General features: G+C 43.7%; 1 protein-coding gene across 3 annotated transcripts in view; it reads right to left on the minus strand.

Moving 5' to 3' along the window:
• Positions 1-7381, minus strand: part of COX16 (cytochrome c oxidase assembly factor COX16) — a 44667-nt gene extending 37286 nt beyond the window's left edge. Inside the window, exons 1-3 of one of the 3 annotated variants that reach the window (XM_088670012.1) lie at positions 7285-7381; positions 3207-3300; positions 430-609 (exon numbers count right to left, since the gene is read on the minus strand). In XM_088670012.1, coding sequence (XP_088526138.1) covers positions 430-585 — 156 coding nt within the window. In that variant the 5' untranslated portion in view covers positions 586-609; positions 3207-3300; positions 7285-7381. The remainder of the gene's footprint in view (positions 1-429; positions 610-3206; positions 3301-7284) is intronic. The other 2 variants (XM_060273817.2, XM_035113354.3) reach the window with 2 other exon arrangements.
• Positions 7382-18347: the final 10966 nt, after the last annotated feature.

Consider the following 18347-nt stretch of genomic DNA (forward strand, 5'->3'; position numbering starts at 1 on the left):
TGGAAACAAGCTGGTTTTGCCCTTGATTCCAAGAAAGGATCACTCTGGTCATAAGCTGCCTGTCCTAAAGTAATTTTTATGGAAACGCTGGGTTCATACTTTCTTCCATCTTGAATGGAGAGGTAAAAACAAAAGCTACACATTTCATCACAAAGGACTCCCTGTTGAGCAAATAACCTGCTCCTCTGAGCCACGCAAGAGTGTTTCTGGATAGGAAGGGGAAACATGTGTCCCTCCAAAAGTTCACAGAATAATATAATCGTAGAGTTGGAAGGGACCCAAGGGTCATCTAGTCCAACCCCCCAAATGCAGGACTCTCAGCTAAAGTGTCCATGACAGATGGCCATCCAACCTCTGCTCAAAAACCTCCAATGAAGGCGAGTCCACAACCTCCCGAGGGAGTCTGTTCCACTGTCCAACAGATCTTACCATCATTAAGTTATTCCTGATGTTTAGTCGGAATGTCCTTTCTTTTAACTTGAAGCCAGAGCAGGAGAAAACAAACTTGTTCCCTCTTCCATGTGACATGTGACTGTAACGTCTGTCATTCCTGATGAGCTGATGGGAATTGTAGTCCAACAACATCCAGGGGCCACAGTCCCCCTACCCCTGTTCAGTAAAAAAAAGAAGCTCCCTTAGGCAGATTAATGTGATGAAGTTCAGAAAAGATATTTTGCAAAGAACACAAAGAACTCTCTAAAAAGAAGGCAGCCCATATGTTCCTCAGTGCAAGCATGAGCAAAAATGGCTCCTTCAACCAGACTGTTGTCATTTTGCATTACACACAGTGCTTGGCCAGGTCAGATAACAAGGGAATTAACACAGCTGCTTGAAGAACAAGTCTGTTTTGGTAGGTCAAGAACAGCTTTCCTGTTAAAAACAGGGCTGTCCCTTTCTTCCTTTAAAACAAGACACATTGCATTTTAAGACGTGAAGAATTCTCTCCAATCTTCATTTCATCTCCATATGCAAACAGCCTGTCACTGCTTTTTCAAAAAAATACCTAAAGACTAGTATTATTTCTTCAGTAGCTTCCACACAACAGGGAAGTGAAATACCACACACCCCAACACAAGGAATTAATATTCCCTTTTATCACCCAGTGTTCCATGATGTAAGAAATTAAGGGCAGAAACAAAGGATAAAGATTTGGAGCCCCCCAGCTCTGCAGTTAAATGCTGCTGCTCTTTCATTAGTTGGGCAGTGACTTTTCCTGGCCAGTTAAATGGACCGCAGCAGGGTTGCTGGACTACAACTCCCATCACCCCTGGAGCTGATGGGAGCTGTAGTTCAGCAACATCTAGAAGGCAAAAGTTCCCCACATCTGGACGACAAGGTAAAATATGAAGCTGTGGCAAAACAGCCAAATTCTGAAAGGAGAAAAGGAGTGGGAGGGGCAAAGGTCAAAACTAAGAAACAGAATGGGATGACAGAAAAAGCAGCTAAACGTTCCTCTAAATGACAGCATCACCTGCAAAGTACTCATGCTCCCTAAACATGAGGATGTGATGGAGCAATGCTCAATTTCTGATAATGGCTGAGCAACAGACTTACTGCGAATGGGCCTCCTTTTCTGTGGTCCATTAAAATTGATGGCATACCTCTAAGCACCCCTATCTGTGGTGTACCATGTTTGAATGGCAAAGGCATGTAGAGACAGTTTTCCTTAAGCAGCTGGCCCACAAGTATGGGATGCCTCTCCCCTAAGGGCTTGGGGTTCACCTTTGCATGAGCATTTTCTGAGGGCAGCTTGGGATAGTATCTGGCTAGTTATTTCTTCCAAGGGCGTACGAAGATAGGGACGGTAGGGGCGGGCCGCCATCGCCGCTGCCCACCCTGCCCCAGCGCACGGCGCGCCCTGCCCCCAAAACGCACATCCCGCCCCTGCGCACAGCGCGTCCCGCCCCCAGAACGCGTGCCGCGTCCCTGGGGGCAGCGCGCCTGCTCTCCGCCCCCGGTAGCGGAGCATGAAGCTCCGCCGCTGGTTTCTTCATAGTTTCCAATACATAGACAAACCACTTGACTTCAGGCTTTCATCTTTCTTCTTCCAGCATTAAACAGCAGAATGTGTAGTATTATACCTTCCACTGCATATATTGCCCATGGCATCAGCCATCAGTAATGATAAAAGACAAACAAAAAACAACAGATGACAGTCATGGCAAATACAGAGATTAAAATTTATTTTTCAAAACACAATTAATATAAGCAATGGGCTTATATAGTGCGGGCACATAGAGTGTGATGGCTGATTTTGTTTTGTCCTATAGAAGTCATGACAATCATTTCTGGAGGATAATATAAAATAGCTGCAGTCACCAGCTTGTGATTGTGATTAGGCAAAACTTGCCAGACGGCGCTATAGATGCACCTAAGCTCAGCAGCTTTATTTTCTTATAGAAGTGAATGGCTTCCATTCACTTCAATGGGAAAGAATAAAGCACCAGCAGTGCATGAGAACCCGCCAGAGAACAGGATGAAAGACATTCCAGTCGTGCTGCCTGCCTGCCTAAAAATAAACCACATATGATTGCATAGAGACAATATCAAGATTTTTACACCCATCTTCTGTTGGTTTTAAAGGGACACTTTTCAGATGGAGTTAGTGTTCCAAATACTGTATGAAATTCTGCATGTTCAGGAAACAGTATAATAGCAATTTTATTGTACCAGTGAAAAAGAACTTTGCTGTCCCAGTACAGTATGCAAGAGTCACATGGGGAATGAATCACTGGCAGCTGCAACTATTATCAGAAAAGTGAAATCAACACCATATTTTAGAAACAGGAGCACCATCTACTGTATTTGAGAGCTAGGTACACTTCCAATAGAATTTCCGAAAAGAAAACGCTCTCGTTGCTCTTAGAAATCAGTTTGGAAGCAGTACAAAGTAGTAAGAGGCAAGGAGATGTGAAAATCCAAGCATGCGGAACAACCTCTTGTGTGAGACATGCAGTACATATCTACAAGGTCACAAGAATTCATCCCAGCATCTGGACAGATGTTACCATCCTGGTGCTGTGGGACTTCACACCCTGCAGCACATAAGCTGTTAAACAGTGTTCCATGCTATCTTACATCACTCTCTTAGGTTCTTGCTTGCTTATGCTAGGCACTGATATGATCACACATATTGTCAAGTTCATAGGTGAAGAAAGCCAGATTGGAGAATTCCCCAGAATAATCATTGTATTCAGCACATTTACCTGTGTTGGTTATTTTAATCCCTCATAAATCAACTTCTTCTTTGTTCTAAAAGTTTATTTGGTTATTTAATTCACAGTCCTAGCCTTCCTAATCCTGAAATACATGGAAGAGTTACAATAGATTAAAACATAAACAATATTGGGTTTTTTTTTAAAAAAAAAAAGTAAAAGGCAACTGACACATGGTAAAACTTGATTTCCCTAGAACACTAGTATCTACTTGGTAAGTGGACTCACTACTCAGAAATGGGTCACACCAGTTGCACAATGACCATTTTCTAGGAAGTTTTTTTTTTTTAAGGATGTGAACAATGACAAAAAGAGCAGAGGTGGGCATATATAAAGGATCCACGTTGCTCATGCAATGTCCTACAAGCTAAGCCTAGGTGTCATAAAAAAAACCAGGAGGGAAAGCAGCAGAGTTTGCAATCAGCACTAAATTGAAACAGCATCAAATGTAAGATGCACTTTTTGTAGGAACGTTTATATAATATAGCAGAGTTAAATGATTCCTTGTTTGAGTTTACACAGCAGCAAGCGGATTGCTAACTCGTTTGAGTCCTTTTAATAATTATGCCTTCTAGGTTGATAATCCCTTTTGTCCCTCTTAAAGAAAAATACACATGAATCTGAATGATAATAACATAAACTACTTTACTGTCAGATTCACTGAGTACATACTTAGGTTACATAACATATAAACTATATTCTAGATATTAGTGGGTCCTAAAAAGACTCCATCAGAGCATTTACTACTTAACACTCCTATTAGCAGCAGACCAACCGACCAGCTGACAAATCTGACTGTCACATAGAGGCAGTTAGTCCTCCCTTAGAATTTTGGATTTGACTGACATATCCCACACTTTTAAGGGACAACTGGAAACATACATCAAAGCTCCCAATTCTTCCTTTGCAGCTGCAACTTTATTTATCCCATGCTTCGTGTCATATAGGTCATATGCCAGAGGTTTCACACCCATGTGATCTGGTTTTTCTAAGCAAGAACACAAGAAACTGACAAGATTGCTGTCAGTTTTTTTGTAGCTGATCATAGCCTTGCTAATTTTATTCTCGTGATGTTTGTATAAGTTGTTCTATGCACATAAGGTTCGGGAGAGAGACCTTTGCTTGGATCTCTGAAGGGTGGATACATTAGATTTTAATTAAATTGAAAAGTCTTCAATGTTATTAGCAGATAGCAATAGGATAACTGTAGGGAAAGCATGTAGTTCCCACGTCTGATATCAAAGTCTACTAGACTTTCAGCAAAATCAAATTCACTATCACTTGCCTTTCTTTGGGACCCCAGACACTAAGAATTCTACTTTCTTCCTGTACTATGTCTACCTGCTAGGTAGAGAAATAAGTATGGAACAATCTAACAAAGCTCCAACCTGGGAGAATTCTACAAAGCCTTTCATTCTTTCCTTTTTTTAAAAAAAAGTTACACACAAACACACAATAGCAGGGGGGGTTTTGGACGGGTGGTGGTGGAATTCAAACAACCTTTACCCAGTGTGCTATGACTTCCCTATACCAGGTTTATTGTATTATTTTGTACTGTATTAGGCTGAATAGTACTATAGTATTTTTACATCAATTCTTACGTTTTTGTGTCTGTGTTTGTGTCTTTAACAGCCCAGGTTTTTGTCCTACTTATCTCAAAGACCTGTCATATATATTAACGCTAACAAACAAATAATCCTATTCAGTTAATGACATAGACAGGATTTGTGAATAGATCTTGAAGAGAAAGAATCTAATAGGAACAAAGATCGGAATTCAATCATAACACTAAATTCTGTACAAAGTCACATTTGCTGTCTGTTCAGTTTCTGCAGAAGCATGTACCATTGGAACAATGAAAACTGACCAGAATTCTGAAGCCAATGGCACAAAAATCATCATGCAAACAAACCCAAACCAACCCCTTAAGCAAAAAGTACTTGTCAGCAAAACAACTGAATCTTAAAAGCCAGCAAACTAAATGTTGTGCAGCCCATCAGCTATGCATCATGGCTTTTCAGGTACTCAGCAACTTTTGTAATGTAAGCCCACAACTTATGCACATTTAACTTGTGCACATTCAGTTTTACGCGCATGGCAAATAATAATAATAATAATAATAATAATAATAATAATAATAATTTCAAAGGGTAGAAAGGGGGCAGGGTCCTGGGAAAAATGACTTTGGCAATCCCATCTACCATTGAACCCAATGGATTTTGACTATAGGCAATTTTGGCTTCAGGCACAATCCCTGAAAGGACTTCCGGGTTTGCCGACTTCGTAAATCAAAACCTTCGTAGGTCGAGGCATTCAGATGTCGAGGTACCACTGTAATGATACCCCAAAGGCATGTGGAAGTTCATTTCTTCCTCCTGTCGTAACAAAAGAATCTGGAAAGGTCCATCATCTACGCCGGTATTTGGAGTCTAATGGCATTCAGAGTCTAACAACCGCTTTTCGGAGTCTAATGGCAGCCAAGCAGGTGCTCCTGGGAAGCTTCCAAGCAGGGCATGAAGACAACAGCCAAGGCATCTGCCGAAGCGCCAGACACAAAGACAAGAAGGGGGGAGGAGTTGAAAGAGTGCCTTCCGGGGCTACAAGATGGTCACCAGCTGCCTAAAATCCGGCTGGGCCTCTCCAATATAAGGCAAACTGGGACAGGGCACCAAAGAAGCAGTGCTCTTTCATACAGTAGTTAGGAAGTCAGAGCTATGAGCTGTAGAATCACAGAACTGCAGAATTAGAAGGGACCACGAGGGTCATCTAGTCCAACCCCGGCGATGTGGGAATCATTTTGCCCAAACTTTGAGATTAAGAGTCTCCTGCTCTACCAACTGAGCTATCCCAGATATCCCTGCTCCATATATTTCTCTCACACCTGCTTTCCAGTGCTGGGTTACAGCTAACCCAGGTGTTCCCAACAAAATTTTCTCGAGGACCCCTCATCGAGCCGCTATTGTGACAAGGACCCCATTAATTCCTAATCCTAAAATTAAAAAGTGAGAGCCAAATTAAGAGTCTTTTTATATTTTATATTTATACGTTTTTTACAGTTATAACAGAGTACTCCATCAGTATACAGTTAGTTTTAATTTTCAGTTCTTAATGAGATGAACCACTTTTTAACCAACGGTCCATTTTTAATTACGCGAACTGTAGCTTCCGTGAAAAACAACGCTTTGTTTACAAACACTACTGTTTTGCAAAGAGGCAGCGCGCGCCAGGGAGGAGGGAGGGGAATGGAGAAGACAGGGTACCTGTGCAGTAGCGCACAAATGAAACCGACGCGCGCAAAGCATCTTGGGGAGGTGAGCGTTAGTAGAATGCGCGCGCTGCCTCTTTGCAAAACAGTAGTGTTTGTAAAGCGCCACCTAACGGCATACAGCAGAACTACTGCCTCTATCTAATTCTAGTTTTGCGCTAGACTCTGCTCATGCAGGAAGCGGCCAAAACAAAAAATCTGTTATCATACGAAATATATTTAATATATTTTTTATTCTAATAGCATCTTGCAGACCCCTCTGGCATAGCTCGCGGACCCCTGGGGGTCCGCGGACCACCTGTTGGGAACCACTGAGCTAATAAAATGTTGAGGGTGGTGGTGGTCCTTGTTTCTTTACCCGACAGCACAGCCACCCTCTGAAAAAGGGTCCATTCTCGAATACTTTTTTTTAAAAAAAAAGTCACGCTGTAATGCATCTCATGCAATGCGGCATGAAGAATATAAAGAACGACACGCACCCCTCTCCATTTCTCCCTTCAGTTTATATAGTCTCATCTCTCCCCCCGCCCCGGTGTTGTTGTCACGTGACCCTGTTTAAGCAAGCGAGAGGGTGAGCGCAGAGCATGCAGTTACTGAAACGTTCGCGCCGCGCGACGCAAGGCACGCTCCCTTCGACGGCCTTCCCGGGAAGGAAGGCCCCTAGCGGCCGGCCCGGGGCGCTGCAGCCTCCGCCATTGGCAAACGAAGCCCCGCCCCTCCGCCAGCGCTTCGCAGCCCCTCTGCTGAGCTAGTTCATTCTAGGCGACCGTCCCTGCCGCCGCCCCCCCCCCGGCCCCCGCTCACCATCATGGGAACTCCATACAGTAGAGTCTTGCTTTTCCGCAGCGCTTGCATTCCGACCATGGCGGGAGCGGCCCAGTATCTCGCCTTCTTGGGCCCAGAGAGTGGAGGGGGGGGAGGCCGTTCCTGCTGCGCTTCCGGCGTCCTACCGAAACGCTCGTCCCTCGGATCCCGAAGCCGAGAGCAGCCGAGTTCCGCCGTGCGAAAAGGGAAACGGGGGTTGGGGATAAAATAATAAAAAATTCCACTCGCCGGGACTCCTCGAATGGGAACCCGGTTAGCGGTCCAGATGCCTGAAACCGACGGGAGGAGGACTTGGCAGGCAGAAATTCAACGGGTCCACTTTCCCCGAATTTGGAGGCAGACAAATAAAGGGCATAATTAGTAATTAGTGCTGCTTGTGTCCTCGATTTCACGAATTTATTTAATTCCGCGACTAGTTGTTTCCATCCTGAAAGCACATTTCAGCACATCACAAACGTATAAACTAAAGCATCTGCTGACGCCATGCGGACGGGTTATTTCGGATCTTTACCCTAAGCATAAGAAATAAGAACAAATCAAACTTATAAGTGCTACTGAACAGTTCATCTCCTTCACCATCGTGTAAACAGAAGTCCCATGTACTCATTAGAAATTGGGGCTTCCAGATAAGATGGGTGTTGTTTCCAGGCAGATTATCCCAGTGTTTCTTTTTCTAGATTTTTTATATCTGTGTCTATATGAAGCTGTGAAGCTGGCTGGTGGGCTATATTCTGTCTCAAAAACTCATTATCATATATGCTTGGCAGCAGTGACACTAGCTTTAAAGAATGAATAAATAACATACTAAATTAGAGGCTGCGAAAGGAAAATAGATCTGAGGAAGCCGTTTTTTAAAGCTGTTATGCCCAAACCTAGACACAGCCCCCCCCCTTTAATGCGAACACCTCAAATTTGGCAAAGCAGATTTGATCACTGTGCTTGCGTTTATCCACTAGATGGCATATTCTTTATACCAAATGTTAAAGCAATACCTTTTCTCCTTGCTATGTTTAAAAAACGGAATGAAATCCTGTCTCCCATGCAGGCTTCTGGATTATACAGAGCTCTGCACCAAACAGAATCAGGAGAGCGTTAAATTATCCTGCTGTTGTTGTTGGCATCCATCTGTCTCAAGAGACAATGGAGTGCACCTCTGGGGGTGAAGTCAAACTGCTGCTTTAGCAGCACCAAAGTGATCTCCTTGGGGCGCAAGCCTGGGCAGTGTGTATGGAGGTCCTGGGCTGCCCAGAAGATAACACACACACTCATTGGCCTCGCTGATGTGGTCTAAAGGAAAGCAGAGTGGGACCAGCTTGGCTGCAGGAATTGCCCAAAGGAGGTGTACAAGGCACCACCCAACTGTCTTAGGGACTTCACTCTGGATTTATGTAGCGTTTACTCCTTAGCCTTCTGTTGTCCTGAAGATATCCCGCAAGGCAGCAGAGATTTGGATCAGAGCTTTCCTTCTCCTAGATGGGCTACTTTCCCAGGTTGACGAGCCCCATCTGCCCCTCACTTCCCTCTACAGCACGTGCCGAAACCACCTTCTTGACTATTGGACTTACTATTAGTCTCATGTGCTCAATCTGCCAGAGCTTGTCTTCACATGCAGGGAAGGTTCCTAATTTATGGAGGGTTTGAGACCCATCGGCTACTCTCACCTGGTTTAGCTGGCTAATAGTTTGTCCATCTTTCGTCCCCACCCTGCACTCAGCTCTCACCTGTTTCAACTGTTATGTTTTATCTCCCATTGAATTTCTAATACATCCATAAGCAGTCAAGGACTAGTGCTTTGAGGAGACACATTAGTCCAAAGAGCCTGTGCAGAACTGGCTTTTATAGCCAGGATAGAGATAAGCAGCTCAGAATCAACCCTGTTGTTTTGTTAACTCCTCAGAAAACACTCAGCTGTATCAATACCAAAGGCCTTCTTCAAACACATTACAGTATTGTACAGCCCCATTGAACTTGGAGGGTTTAATGCAAGACAACATTAAAAAGACAAATCCATCCATGAAACAGCAAAACAGCTATGGTTGCTTCCACACAGTGTTTTGTTTGGAACAGCCATCACCCAGTCACTTTTTATGGAGAATCCAATCAAACAATTATTACACAAGTATGTCTCTACATATTCAAAAATATAGGGTGGGAATTACCCAAATTCTTCTCCAAGAATAGTATGGTCCGGCTGAGGACTCTTTGAGGTGAGACCAGGTAATGGGATAGCTGTAAGTTTCACTCAGACCTTTCTGCAGCATCAGCATCCTGCTGCTTCTTTAAGGTGTCTAAGGGCACTTCCTTTTTAAATTTATTTTCACCTAAAGGTGAAGAGAGGATACTAAAGGCAAGCAGAGAATGTTTCTTTACATCTAACCAGAGCACAGATGTCAAGAAATGGTAAGTCGCTTGAGTGACTGAATCTAATATACCATAAAGGCTTCCTTCCAAGGGAAAGCAACTGTCTTATTGAAAGGAGGCATGTCGGAAGTTTTCCATTTCGAAATTTCTTCCACTTTATTCAGTTGGCAATTGTCACAGATCATGCGCATGCCCACGATTTCCGGTGTCTGTGCAGATGCAATTTCCGGTGTCTGCATCTGTGCAGACACGATTTCTGGCGTCACCACGCTGCGCAAGTCCCCGCACCGCGCTGCACCAGTTTAGCGCAGCACACGGGGACTTGCCGAGCGGGCGGCTCGGTGGCCGGTTAAATGACCTTAGGTTGCCTACCTCTGGCTATGGGTGTTGTCATGATGAGCTCCTGCATTTCAAAAATTCACCTCTAGATTATTGCTTCTAGGTCAGACGGCATAGGATGGCAGCTTGAGATTCTTAGATCAGGTATGCTGACACCAGGTGATTAATCTCTGTTCTAATGCAAGGTGTCTCTGTTAGATTCAGCAGCAACTTCCTCTTCATCTATTTCACCCTTTTTTTAAAGCCTTGGTAGCTGCCTCTTAAGTGCCTCTCATCATGTTTACCAAAAGCTCCCTGATTTTTGCATGCACAAGTTTACTAAATGAGGCCTACTTGAAAAACACACTTTGAGCACTGACAAGCATTTAGCATTCTGCATTGGCAGAATGTATACTTTTGAGGGTCAGTGAGGGCACAGGAGTAGGTACATTACGTCTATTTTCTGAATGAACCAAGGCTGGCAATATACAAGGCAGGGAGCTGAAGAATGAAATGTCGCTTTGGTCCAGACAACATCATCCCAGAAACTGATCTTTGTCATGCTAATGGGTGATTGGAGTGACTGAAATACAAATACAACAGCAGAAGAGAAAAATAAATAGCACCACAGGGCACAAAAGGGTAGAAATAAAATTGAGGTGATTGTGTATGTAACTGAACCAAATAAATCTATGTATACACACAGCAATAATGGGAATTTAATGTTGCATCGGGTCAAGTGAAGAGATAATAATCATTAGGCTTTTGTTTAGCAAATTGCAAAAAAAAAAAATCCCCCTCTTTCTAATGCAGGGGTCAGCAAACCTTTTCAGCAGGGGGGCGGTCCACTGTCCCTCACACCTTGTGGGGGGCCGGACTATATTTTGGAAAAAAATATGAACGAATTCCTATGCCCCACAAATAACCCAGAGATAAAAGCACACATTCTACTCATGTAAAAACACTAGGCAAGCCCCACAAATAACCCAGAGATGCATTTTAAATAAAAGGGCACATTCTACTAATGTAAAAACATGCTTATTCCCGGACCGTCCGTGGGCCGGATTTAGAAGGCGATTGGGCTGCATCCGGCCCCCGGGCCTTAGTTTGGGGACCCCTGTTCTAATGGCTTTTGGTGGCAGGACAGCTGACGTTATTGGACCCCCTCCTCCAGTTTCCAGTCAATAACTGCAAATCAAAAGACACTGAAACAACACAAGCACTATGGACCCCACAGACCAGGTTTTTGTTGTTGTTGTTGTTTGCAGTTGTATCCTACAACATAGAATCCTAGAACTGCAGAGCTGGAAAAGACATGTATAGGACTGAGCTCTTAACCACACCCATAAGAATACATGTTGAATAGAAACCAAGCAAACAAAAAGTAGATGGAGTTCAGACTTGACAAGAGAAATGGTATCTACCAGGAGCAGAATGTAAAGACAATGGGAAGCCTTTCCCCATCTGCCTCCCTTACTGCAGAGGAATATTTGAGGTCATTGGGAGAGTCAAAATTGCTTCAGGATTGCTCTCCTGTACTATTTCAGACACATGGTTTACTGTATATATTTAGATATGTGAGCATTTATGAATATTTAAGACCTTAGAATTCTTATAACAGTCTATATTAATAATATCATATCATATCATATATCTCCAATTTTCTTGAACAGCTCTCTGGTTTTTCCCATTCTGTTGTTTTCCTCTATTTATTTGCATTGCTCATTTAAGAAGGCTCTCCTGTCTCTCCTTGCTATTTTTTGGAAATCTGCATTCAATTTCCTGTATCTTTCACCATCTCCCTCGCATTTTGCTTGTCTTCTCTCCCCCACTATTTGTAAGGCCTCATTGGACAGCCACTTTGCTTGCTTGCATGTCCTTTTCATTGGGATGGTTTTTGTTGCTGCCTCCTGTATAATGTTACAAGCCTCCCATCTATAGTTCTTCAGGCACTCTGTCCACCAAATCTAAATCCTTAAACCTGTTCCTCACTTCCACTGTGTATGTGAAGAAGTGTGCATGCACACGAAAACTCATACCAATAACAAACTTAGTTGGTCTCTAAGGTGTTACTGGAAGGAATTTTTTATTATTATTTTGTTTCGACTACGGCAGACCAACACAGCTACCTACCTGTAACTATTCATAAGGGATTTGATTTAGATTGTGTCTTACTGGCCCAGTGGTTTTTCCTACTTTCTTCCATTTAAGCTGGAATTTTGCTATAAGAAGCTGATGATCTGAGCCACAGTCAGCTCCAGGTCTTGTTTTTGCTGACTGTATAGAGCTTTTCCATCTTTGGCTGCAGAGAATATAATCAAACTGATTTTGATGCTGCCCATCTGGTGATGTCCATGTGTAGAGTCATCTCTTGTGTTGTTGGAAAAGAGTGTTTGTGATGACCAGCTTGTTCTCTTGACAGAACTCTATTAGCCTTTGCCCTGCTTCATTTTGAACTCCAAGGCCAAACTTGCCAGTTGTTCCTTTTATCTCTTGACTCCCTTATTTTAGCATTCCGATCCCCTATAATGAGAAGAGCCCTATGATGAGAAGAACATCCTTCTTTGGTGTCATTTCTAGAAGGTGTTGTAAGTCTTCATAGAAATGGTCAATTTCAGTTTCTTCAGCACCGGTAGTTGGTGCATAAACTTGGATTACTGTGATGTTAAAAGGTCTGCCTTGGATTTGTATTGAGATCATTCTATCATTTTTGAGGTTGCATCCCAGTACAGCTTTCGCCACACTTTTGTTGACAATGAGGGCCACTCCATTTCTTTTACGGGATTCTTGATGTATGTATAATGATTTTGGTGTGGTCTTTGGCTAAGAGGGTTGGGCAATGTCAAAAGTCTTTAAAGATTCCTGCACACTTTTGTTCACGGTCTCTCCCTCCTTGGAAAGAGGGGAGGGAAACTTGTTGCAACAGGAAAAATAAGTACTGTACAGTCGTACCTCGGGTTACGACCACCTCGGTTTGCGAACAGTTCGGGTTACGAACTGCGCAAACCCGGAAGTGTTTTCGCCGCGTGCGCGTGCGCAGAAGCGGCGCGCGTGCGATCGCGCAATCTGCGCATGCGCAAAGCGCGAAAATCGCGAAAACCGCGCTTTGCCCATTGCGTTCGGTTTACAAACTATTCGGGTTATGAACTGCGTTCCGGAACGGATCGCGTTCGTAACCCGAGGTATTACTGTATCTGCTTTGCTTTGCTTTCCACTGGATCCAGTCTCCATCATTTTTTCTCTAACTGATCATGGACTTAGCGGACTCAGAGTCCCATGGGGAGTCGGGCAGCAAAAGCCAAACCCCAATTTTTACATCAATTTCTATTTAAAAAAATTCACAAAAAGCCTTCTGCAATCAAATGCAAAACAGAAACTCGGCCAATGAATGCCTGCCATAATACAAGGAACAATTTGCTGCTACATCTCACCCCAGATTCCTCCTTCCAAGTGGATATTCTGCAGCGAGCTTCCCTCAGCCCCACCCAGGCAGGACTAAAGCCATGCAAAGCAAGCCATTGCACATACAGTGGTACCTCTACTTACGAATAACTCTACTTACGAATGGAGCTCCGTCCGCCATCTTGGATGCGGTTTAGATAGGATTTTTTCTACTTACAAATTTTTAGATAGGGTTGATTCTACTTACAATTTTTTTCTCCCAATGCATTCCTATGGGATTCGACTTACAATTTTTTTCGACTTACGAATGTGCGTTTGGAACGCATTAAATTTGTAAGTAGAGGTACCACTGTAATGCAGATCACAGGGCTGTTTGTTGGCAGAGAGTGAGACCTGGGAATGTCAGAGGATGCTACATTCAACAGCTGCTAACTCTTCAGGGCAATAAAAGGGCAACTCAGCCCCATAATCCCCGCCTCCTACCCTGAGGAGCAGCTCTAGGAATTTCAAAACAATGACAATCACCACCATGCTGATTCACATAAATATTGCTCAATGAACTCAGGAGAAAAAGACTGTGTGGTGCCAGTTTGGAGGATAAACAGAGAGCAGCAGACAATGTGGAGCCAGCAGCCCTGAGTAGTCACAGGAAAAAACAGCATGTGACTGATTCTGGGCATGGCCTTCTGCAACGGCAAAGGGCCAACTCATATTCAGTCTAATAATTACGGTACTTCCTAATTCAGATAGCGTTGTGGGTTTTTTTTAAGAGACCATTTTTTTTAGACCACTTCTATACCACTAAATATATAAAAAGATAACTCTAAGTGTCGTACAGAAAAGAGCTTATATTGGAGAGCTTATGCAGTTTGTTTGTGTGTGTGTTCATATATAGTATAGGCTCCATTTTCCTCAGGGACTGTGGTCACTTCCAGATGACCTGTTTACTGATAATTCATTATTTGATTGGACAAATCCTAAAGACATTTCTCCACATATCTGCAGCAATCTGCAATTTTTTTAAAAAAAAAAATCCTCATAAAAATTCATTAGGACTAGTACTGTATACACATTTTCCAAGAAATTTTCTCCAGTATGGTCCATTTCTGTGTGTTATTTTCACAAGCGTAAGCATGTTTATAAAAACATTTCCCTACTATATGCATTTTTGCTTGGAGAGCTGCATTACAAAATTTGGAGAAGTGTGAATTTCAAAGCACACTTGCACTTTTGTTTGCGCGTTGATTCAAAGTATGCTAATTGGGTGGTTGCTCATCAAAATGCAAACAAAATCAAATTTCCACCCCATCCCTACTTATGAGTAAGGTATACTGCATCGCTGCCAAGATCAAGTTACAGGAGCCCATGAGGACGCGAATTTCCAGCTATCTCCAGAACTGACTTCCTGGAAATTCCTCCTGGGACCAATTTAAGGTGTTTATCTTGACATTTAAGGGCCTAAATGACTTGGTCCTAAAATATCTGAAAGAATGGCTCCTTCTAGACCAGGCTTCCTCAACCTTGGCCTTCCAGATGTTTTGAGACTACAGTTCCCATCATCCCTGACCACTGGTCCTGCTAGCCAGGGATCATGGGAGTTATAGGCCAAAACATCTGGAGGAGCGCAGGCTGGGGATGCCTGTTCTAGACCAACCTGCCCAAAGTCCTCCAGGGAAAGCCCTGAAAGTGGTTCCTGCATGTAATGAGGTTTGTGGTATAGGCCTACTGGTGAATTTTCTTTGGAGCAGCCTCCCTCTGAGGAGTGTCTCGTCCCCACAATGATTTTCATTTGGCACCCAGTGAGGACGCACCTCTTTGCCCATGTTCTTTGGGCAGGGTTGTGGTGCATTGGGCACCCATAGGTTTTTGCCACCACTATTATCTTTTCATTTGTCTTTTGAACTATGCCTTCTTGCTGTTTTCTGTTTTCAGTTTTTGAAGTTAGTGGCATCAATGAGTCCCATCAGCAGAATCTCTGTAGAAGGACTTCTACTTGCACATCAGGGTTCCCCCCTCCCACTCCATGCCCCACAAAATTAATAGAATCCTAGAATTATAGAGTTGCAAAGGGACATGAGGGTCATCTAGTCCAACCCCCTGTAATGCAGGAATCTCATCTAATGCATCAATGACAGATGGCCCTCCAACCTCTTCTGAAAAACCCTCCAGTGGTTCAAGGGGATCGGGAAAGCCCTTGGAACAGGACTTAAGAGGGAGAAGAGGGGGGTTGTTCCATCAGGCCAGCTGAAATGTTTCCATCTCACAAGATGGAAAGCCTAACAATGTATGTATGTATGTATGTATGTATGTATGTATGTATGTATGTATGTATGTATGTGTGTGTGTATTTCCACTTCAGAACCTGTGGTTGGATTATAAGTACGGTATTAAAAATGTTTTTTTCAATTAAAAAAATCCCAGTTCACCATCAAGATTCAGCTGTCATTTTTTGATACTCCTAGTACTACAAATAGAAACTTTAGGATTTATGAACATAGGAAGCTGTGTTATACCGAGTCAGATCACCTAAGCTCAGTATTGTCTACACTGCCAGTGGCTCTCCGGGGTTTAGACAGGGTGTCTCTCTCAGCCCTACCTGGAGATGCCAGAGATTGAACCTGGGACCTTGCATGGAAGGCAGGTGCCCCATTGCTGAGCAATGGCCCTTCTCTAAACATCAGAACCTGAGCAATAACGGATGTCTGCACCCAGGGGCTAGCGTGCACTCAGGCTGAAACCCCTTTACTAGGGTTGCCATATTTCAAAAATATGGCAATCAAAAATATGACATATTTCAAAAATATATCTAAAAAAAAACCACCATGAATTTCTTAAGGAAATCCACCAAAATCTACACTTTCGACATGGGTTGCCGTACGTCTGGATTTCCCTGGACATTTCAGCGATTTCCACCAGGACACCGTTTCCAACGGCCGGGAAATTCTGGACGTATGGAAACCCGACCTTTACCACCAGGAAAGAAAATGGAGCTTGTACAGGATTGTGTTTAATGCAGCAGCTCTGAGTAAGAACCCTGTCAGCGCATGGATTTACGCTGGAGCAATTAGACTTCCCTGCTCTCCTGCCCCCTCCCCCCGATTTAGGGGAGCATGACCATTTCATCCACACTGGGTATCAAGCTGAGAGGGCAGTGCAAGGAGTGCTGCAACAATGACAAACCACAGAAGATGAAAGGAGACGGCCGGGGGGGGGGAGGATTTGGTGTTGCACAGGGTACCGCACATGCTGAGAAAGATGAACTAGAGGCCTGATGCAAGGCGGCTTACTTTGTTCCTACCTAGCCTGGGCTGCCTTGGAGCATTTGCAATCTTGCCACTCCTCCACTGCATCTCTCCCTATGGGCTCTTGTTAGCATTTGATGATTTAATTTGCAAAAAACAAAAACAAACAAAAACTGGCAGTCTTCACAGCTAGAATAAGACGTCTCAGTGGTGTAACTAGCAGTGGAGACCAAGGGGTCTCACCCACAGAGCTGCTACATAGACGACATTTTCTCTCGCTTAAAGCACTTTGCCAAAGAACGAGATATTGGGGGTCACAGTACAAAGCTCACGGAAAAGGACATTTTGGAATGCTGGGAATGAACAAAACCATGCTAGGTATGATTAGGGAAAGGATTGGGAGGACGGAACCAACACATATAAATCAGGGGTGGGGAGCCTTCGGCTTGGGGGCCAAATGTGGCCTTCTAGGTCTGTCTGTTCAGATCTCAGGGCCCTCCCCAGGAGCCATGCTGCACACTCTCTTCAAGGGCTTTTGCCTGGCTGGAATATGCCCTGGAACTGTGATGATGCCTCTTCCTTCCTGGATGGAGGATGGTAATGCATGATGTGTGCATATATATATATATATATATATATATGAAACCTATGGCTTTTGCATGACTGGCAGGTAACCTGCTGTACACAGGCACTGCCCACCTTTGCCTCTGGAATGTACAGTTCCATTTGTCTTACCTTTTTTTTCTTTTTCTTTTTAAAAAGCCAAACCTAGCATATTTTCAGCTGCTTTCAGCCCATTGGTCTAGCCACCTCAGTACAGTGGTACCTTGGTTGTCGAACGGCGTGGTGTCAAACAAATCGGCTCCCGAACGCTGCAAACCCGGAAGCGAGTGTTCCGGTTTGCAAACGTTTTTGGGAAGCCAAACGTCCGACGCAGTTTCCATGGCTTCCGCAGCTTCCACTTGAGTGCAGGAAGCTCCGGCAGCCAATCAGAAGCAGCACCTTGGTTTTTGAACCGTTCCGGGAGTCAAACGGATTAAGTTCGACAACCAAGGTACCACTGTATAGTGTCTTCTGACTGTCAGTCTTAGACAGAGGTCTTTACTACCTGGAGATGCCAGGGATTGAACCTGGGACCTGATTGTGCGGGGAATGGGGGCAGATGGAGCAACATTTCCCTACGAAGAAAGACTTAAGAAGTAGTGCTTTTGTTCTGTTGTGAGCACCGGCCTCCACTTAGGTACATATTCAGGACAGCTCCATGCAGGGCTCAGGCTGAAAGCTTCATGACAGCCTATCTCAGAAGCTACTATATTTGCAGTCATCCTCATGTGACTCTGTTTTGGTAGCTAGCTCCACATTGGCAGTTATAATCCAGCTACAGCTAGAGGGACACAGGATCCTGGATTAAAGACCTGAGATGAAACCCCTGGATTTAAAGGCCTGAGAACCTCTGCTCAGAAAGGAGATACAAACTTGACTATTGTGTGTCTTCCTCTCACTCGCTCTAACAAATAAATAAAAAGTCAGACTCACACGTTCATTATTTTTTTAGATTAATTTTGCTATTGTAGTTGAAGGGTAACAAGTCCTTCGGTCTCTTATACAATATTCCAACTCACAAAATAATAATAATCATAATAATCATAATCTGCGGCGGTAGAAGGGCAGCACCTTTCATTTATCCTTCAGATGGTTTTTGGAACCTAGTGATGACAA

Source organism: Zootoca vivipara, chromosome 1 (genome assembly GCF_965207765.1).
Source record: "Zootoca vivipara chromosome 1, rZooViv2.hap1.1, whole genome shotgun sequence".
In the NCBI taxonomy this organism is placed as follows: domain Eukaryota; kingdom Metazoa; phylum Chordata; class Lepidosauria; order Squamata; family Lacertidae; genus Zootoca; species Zootoca vivipara.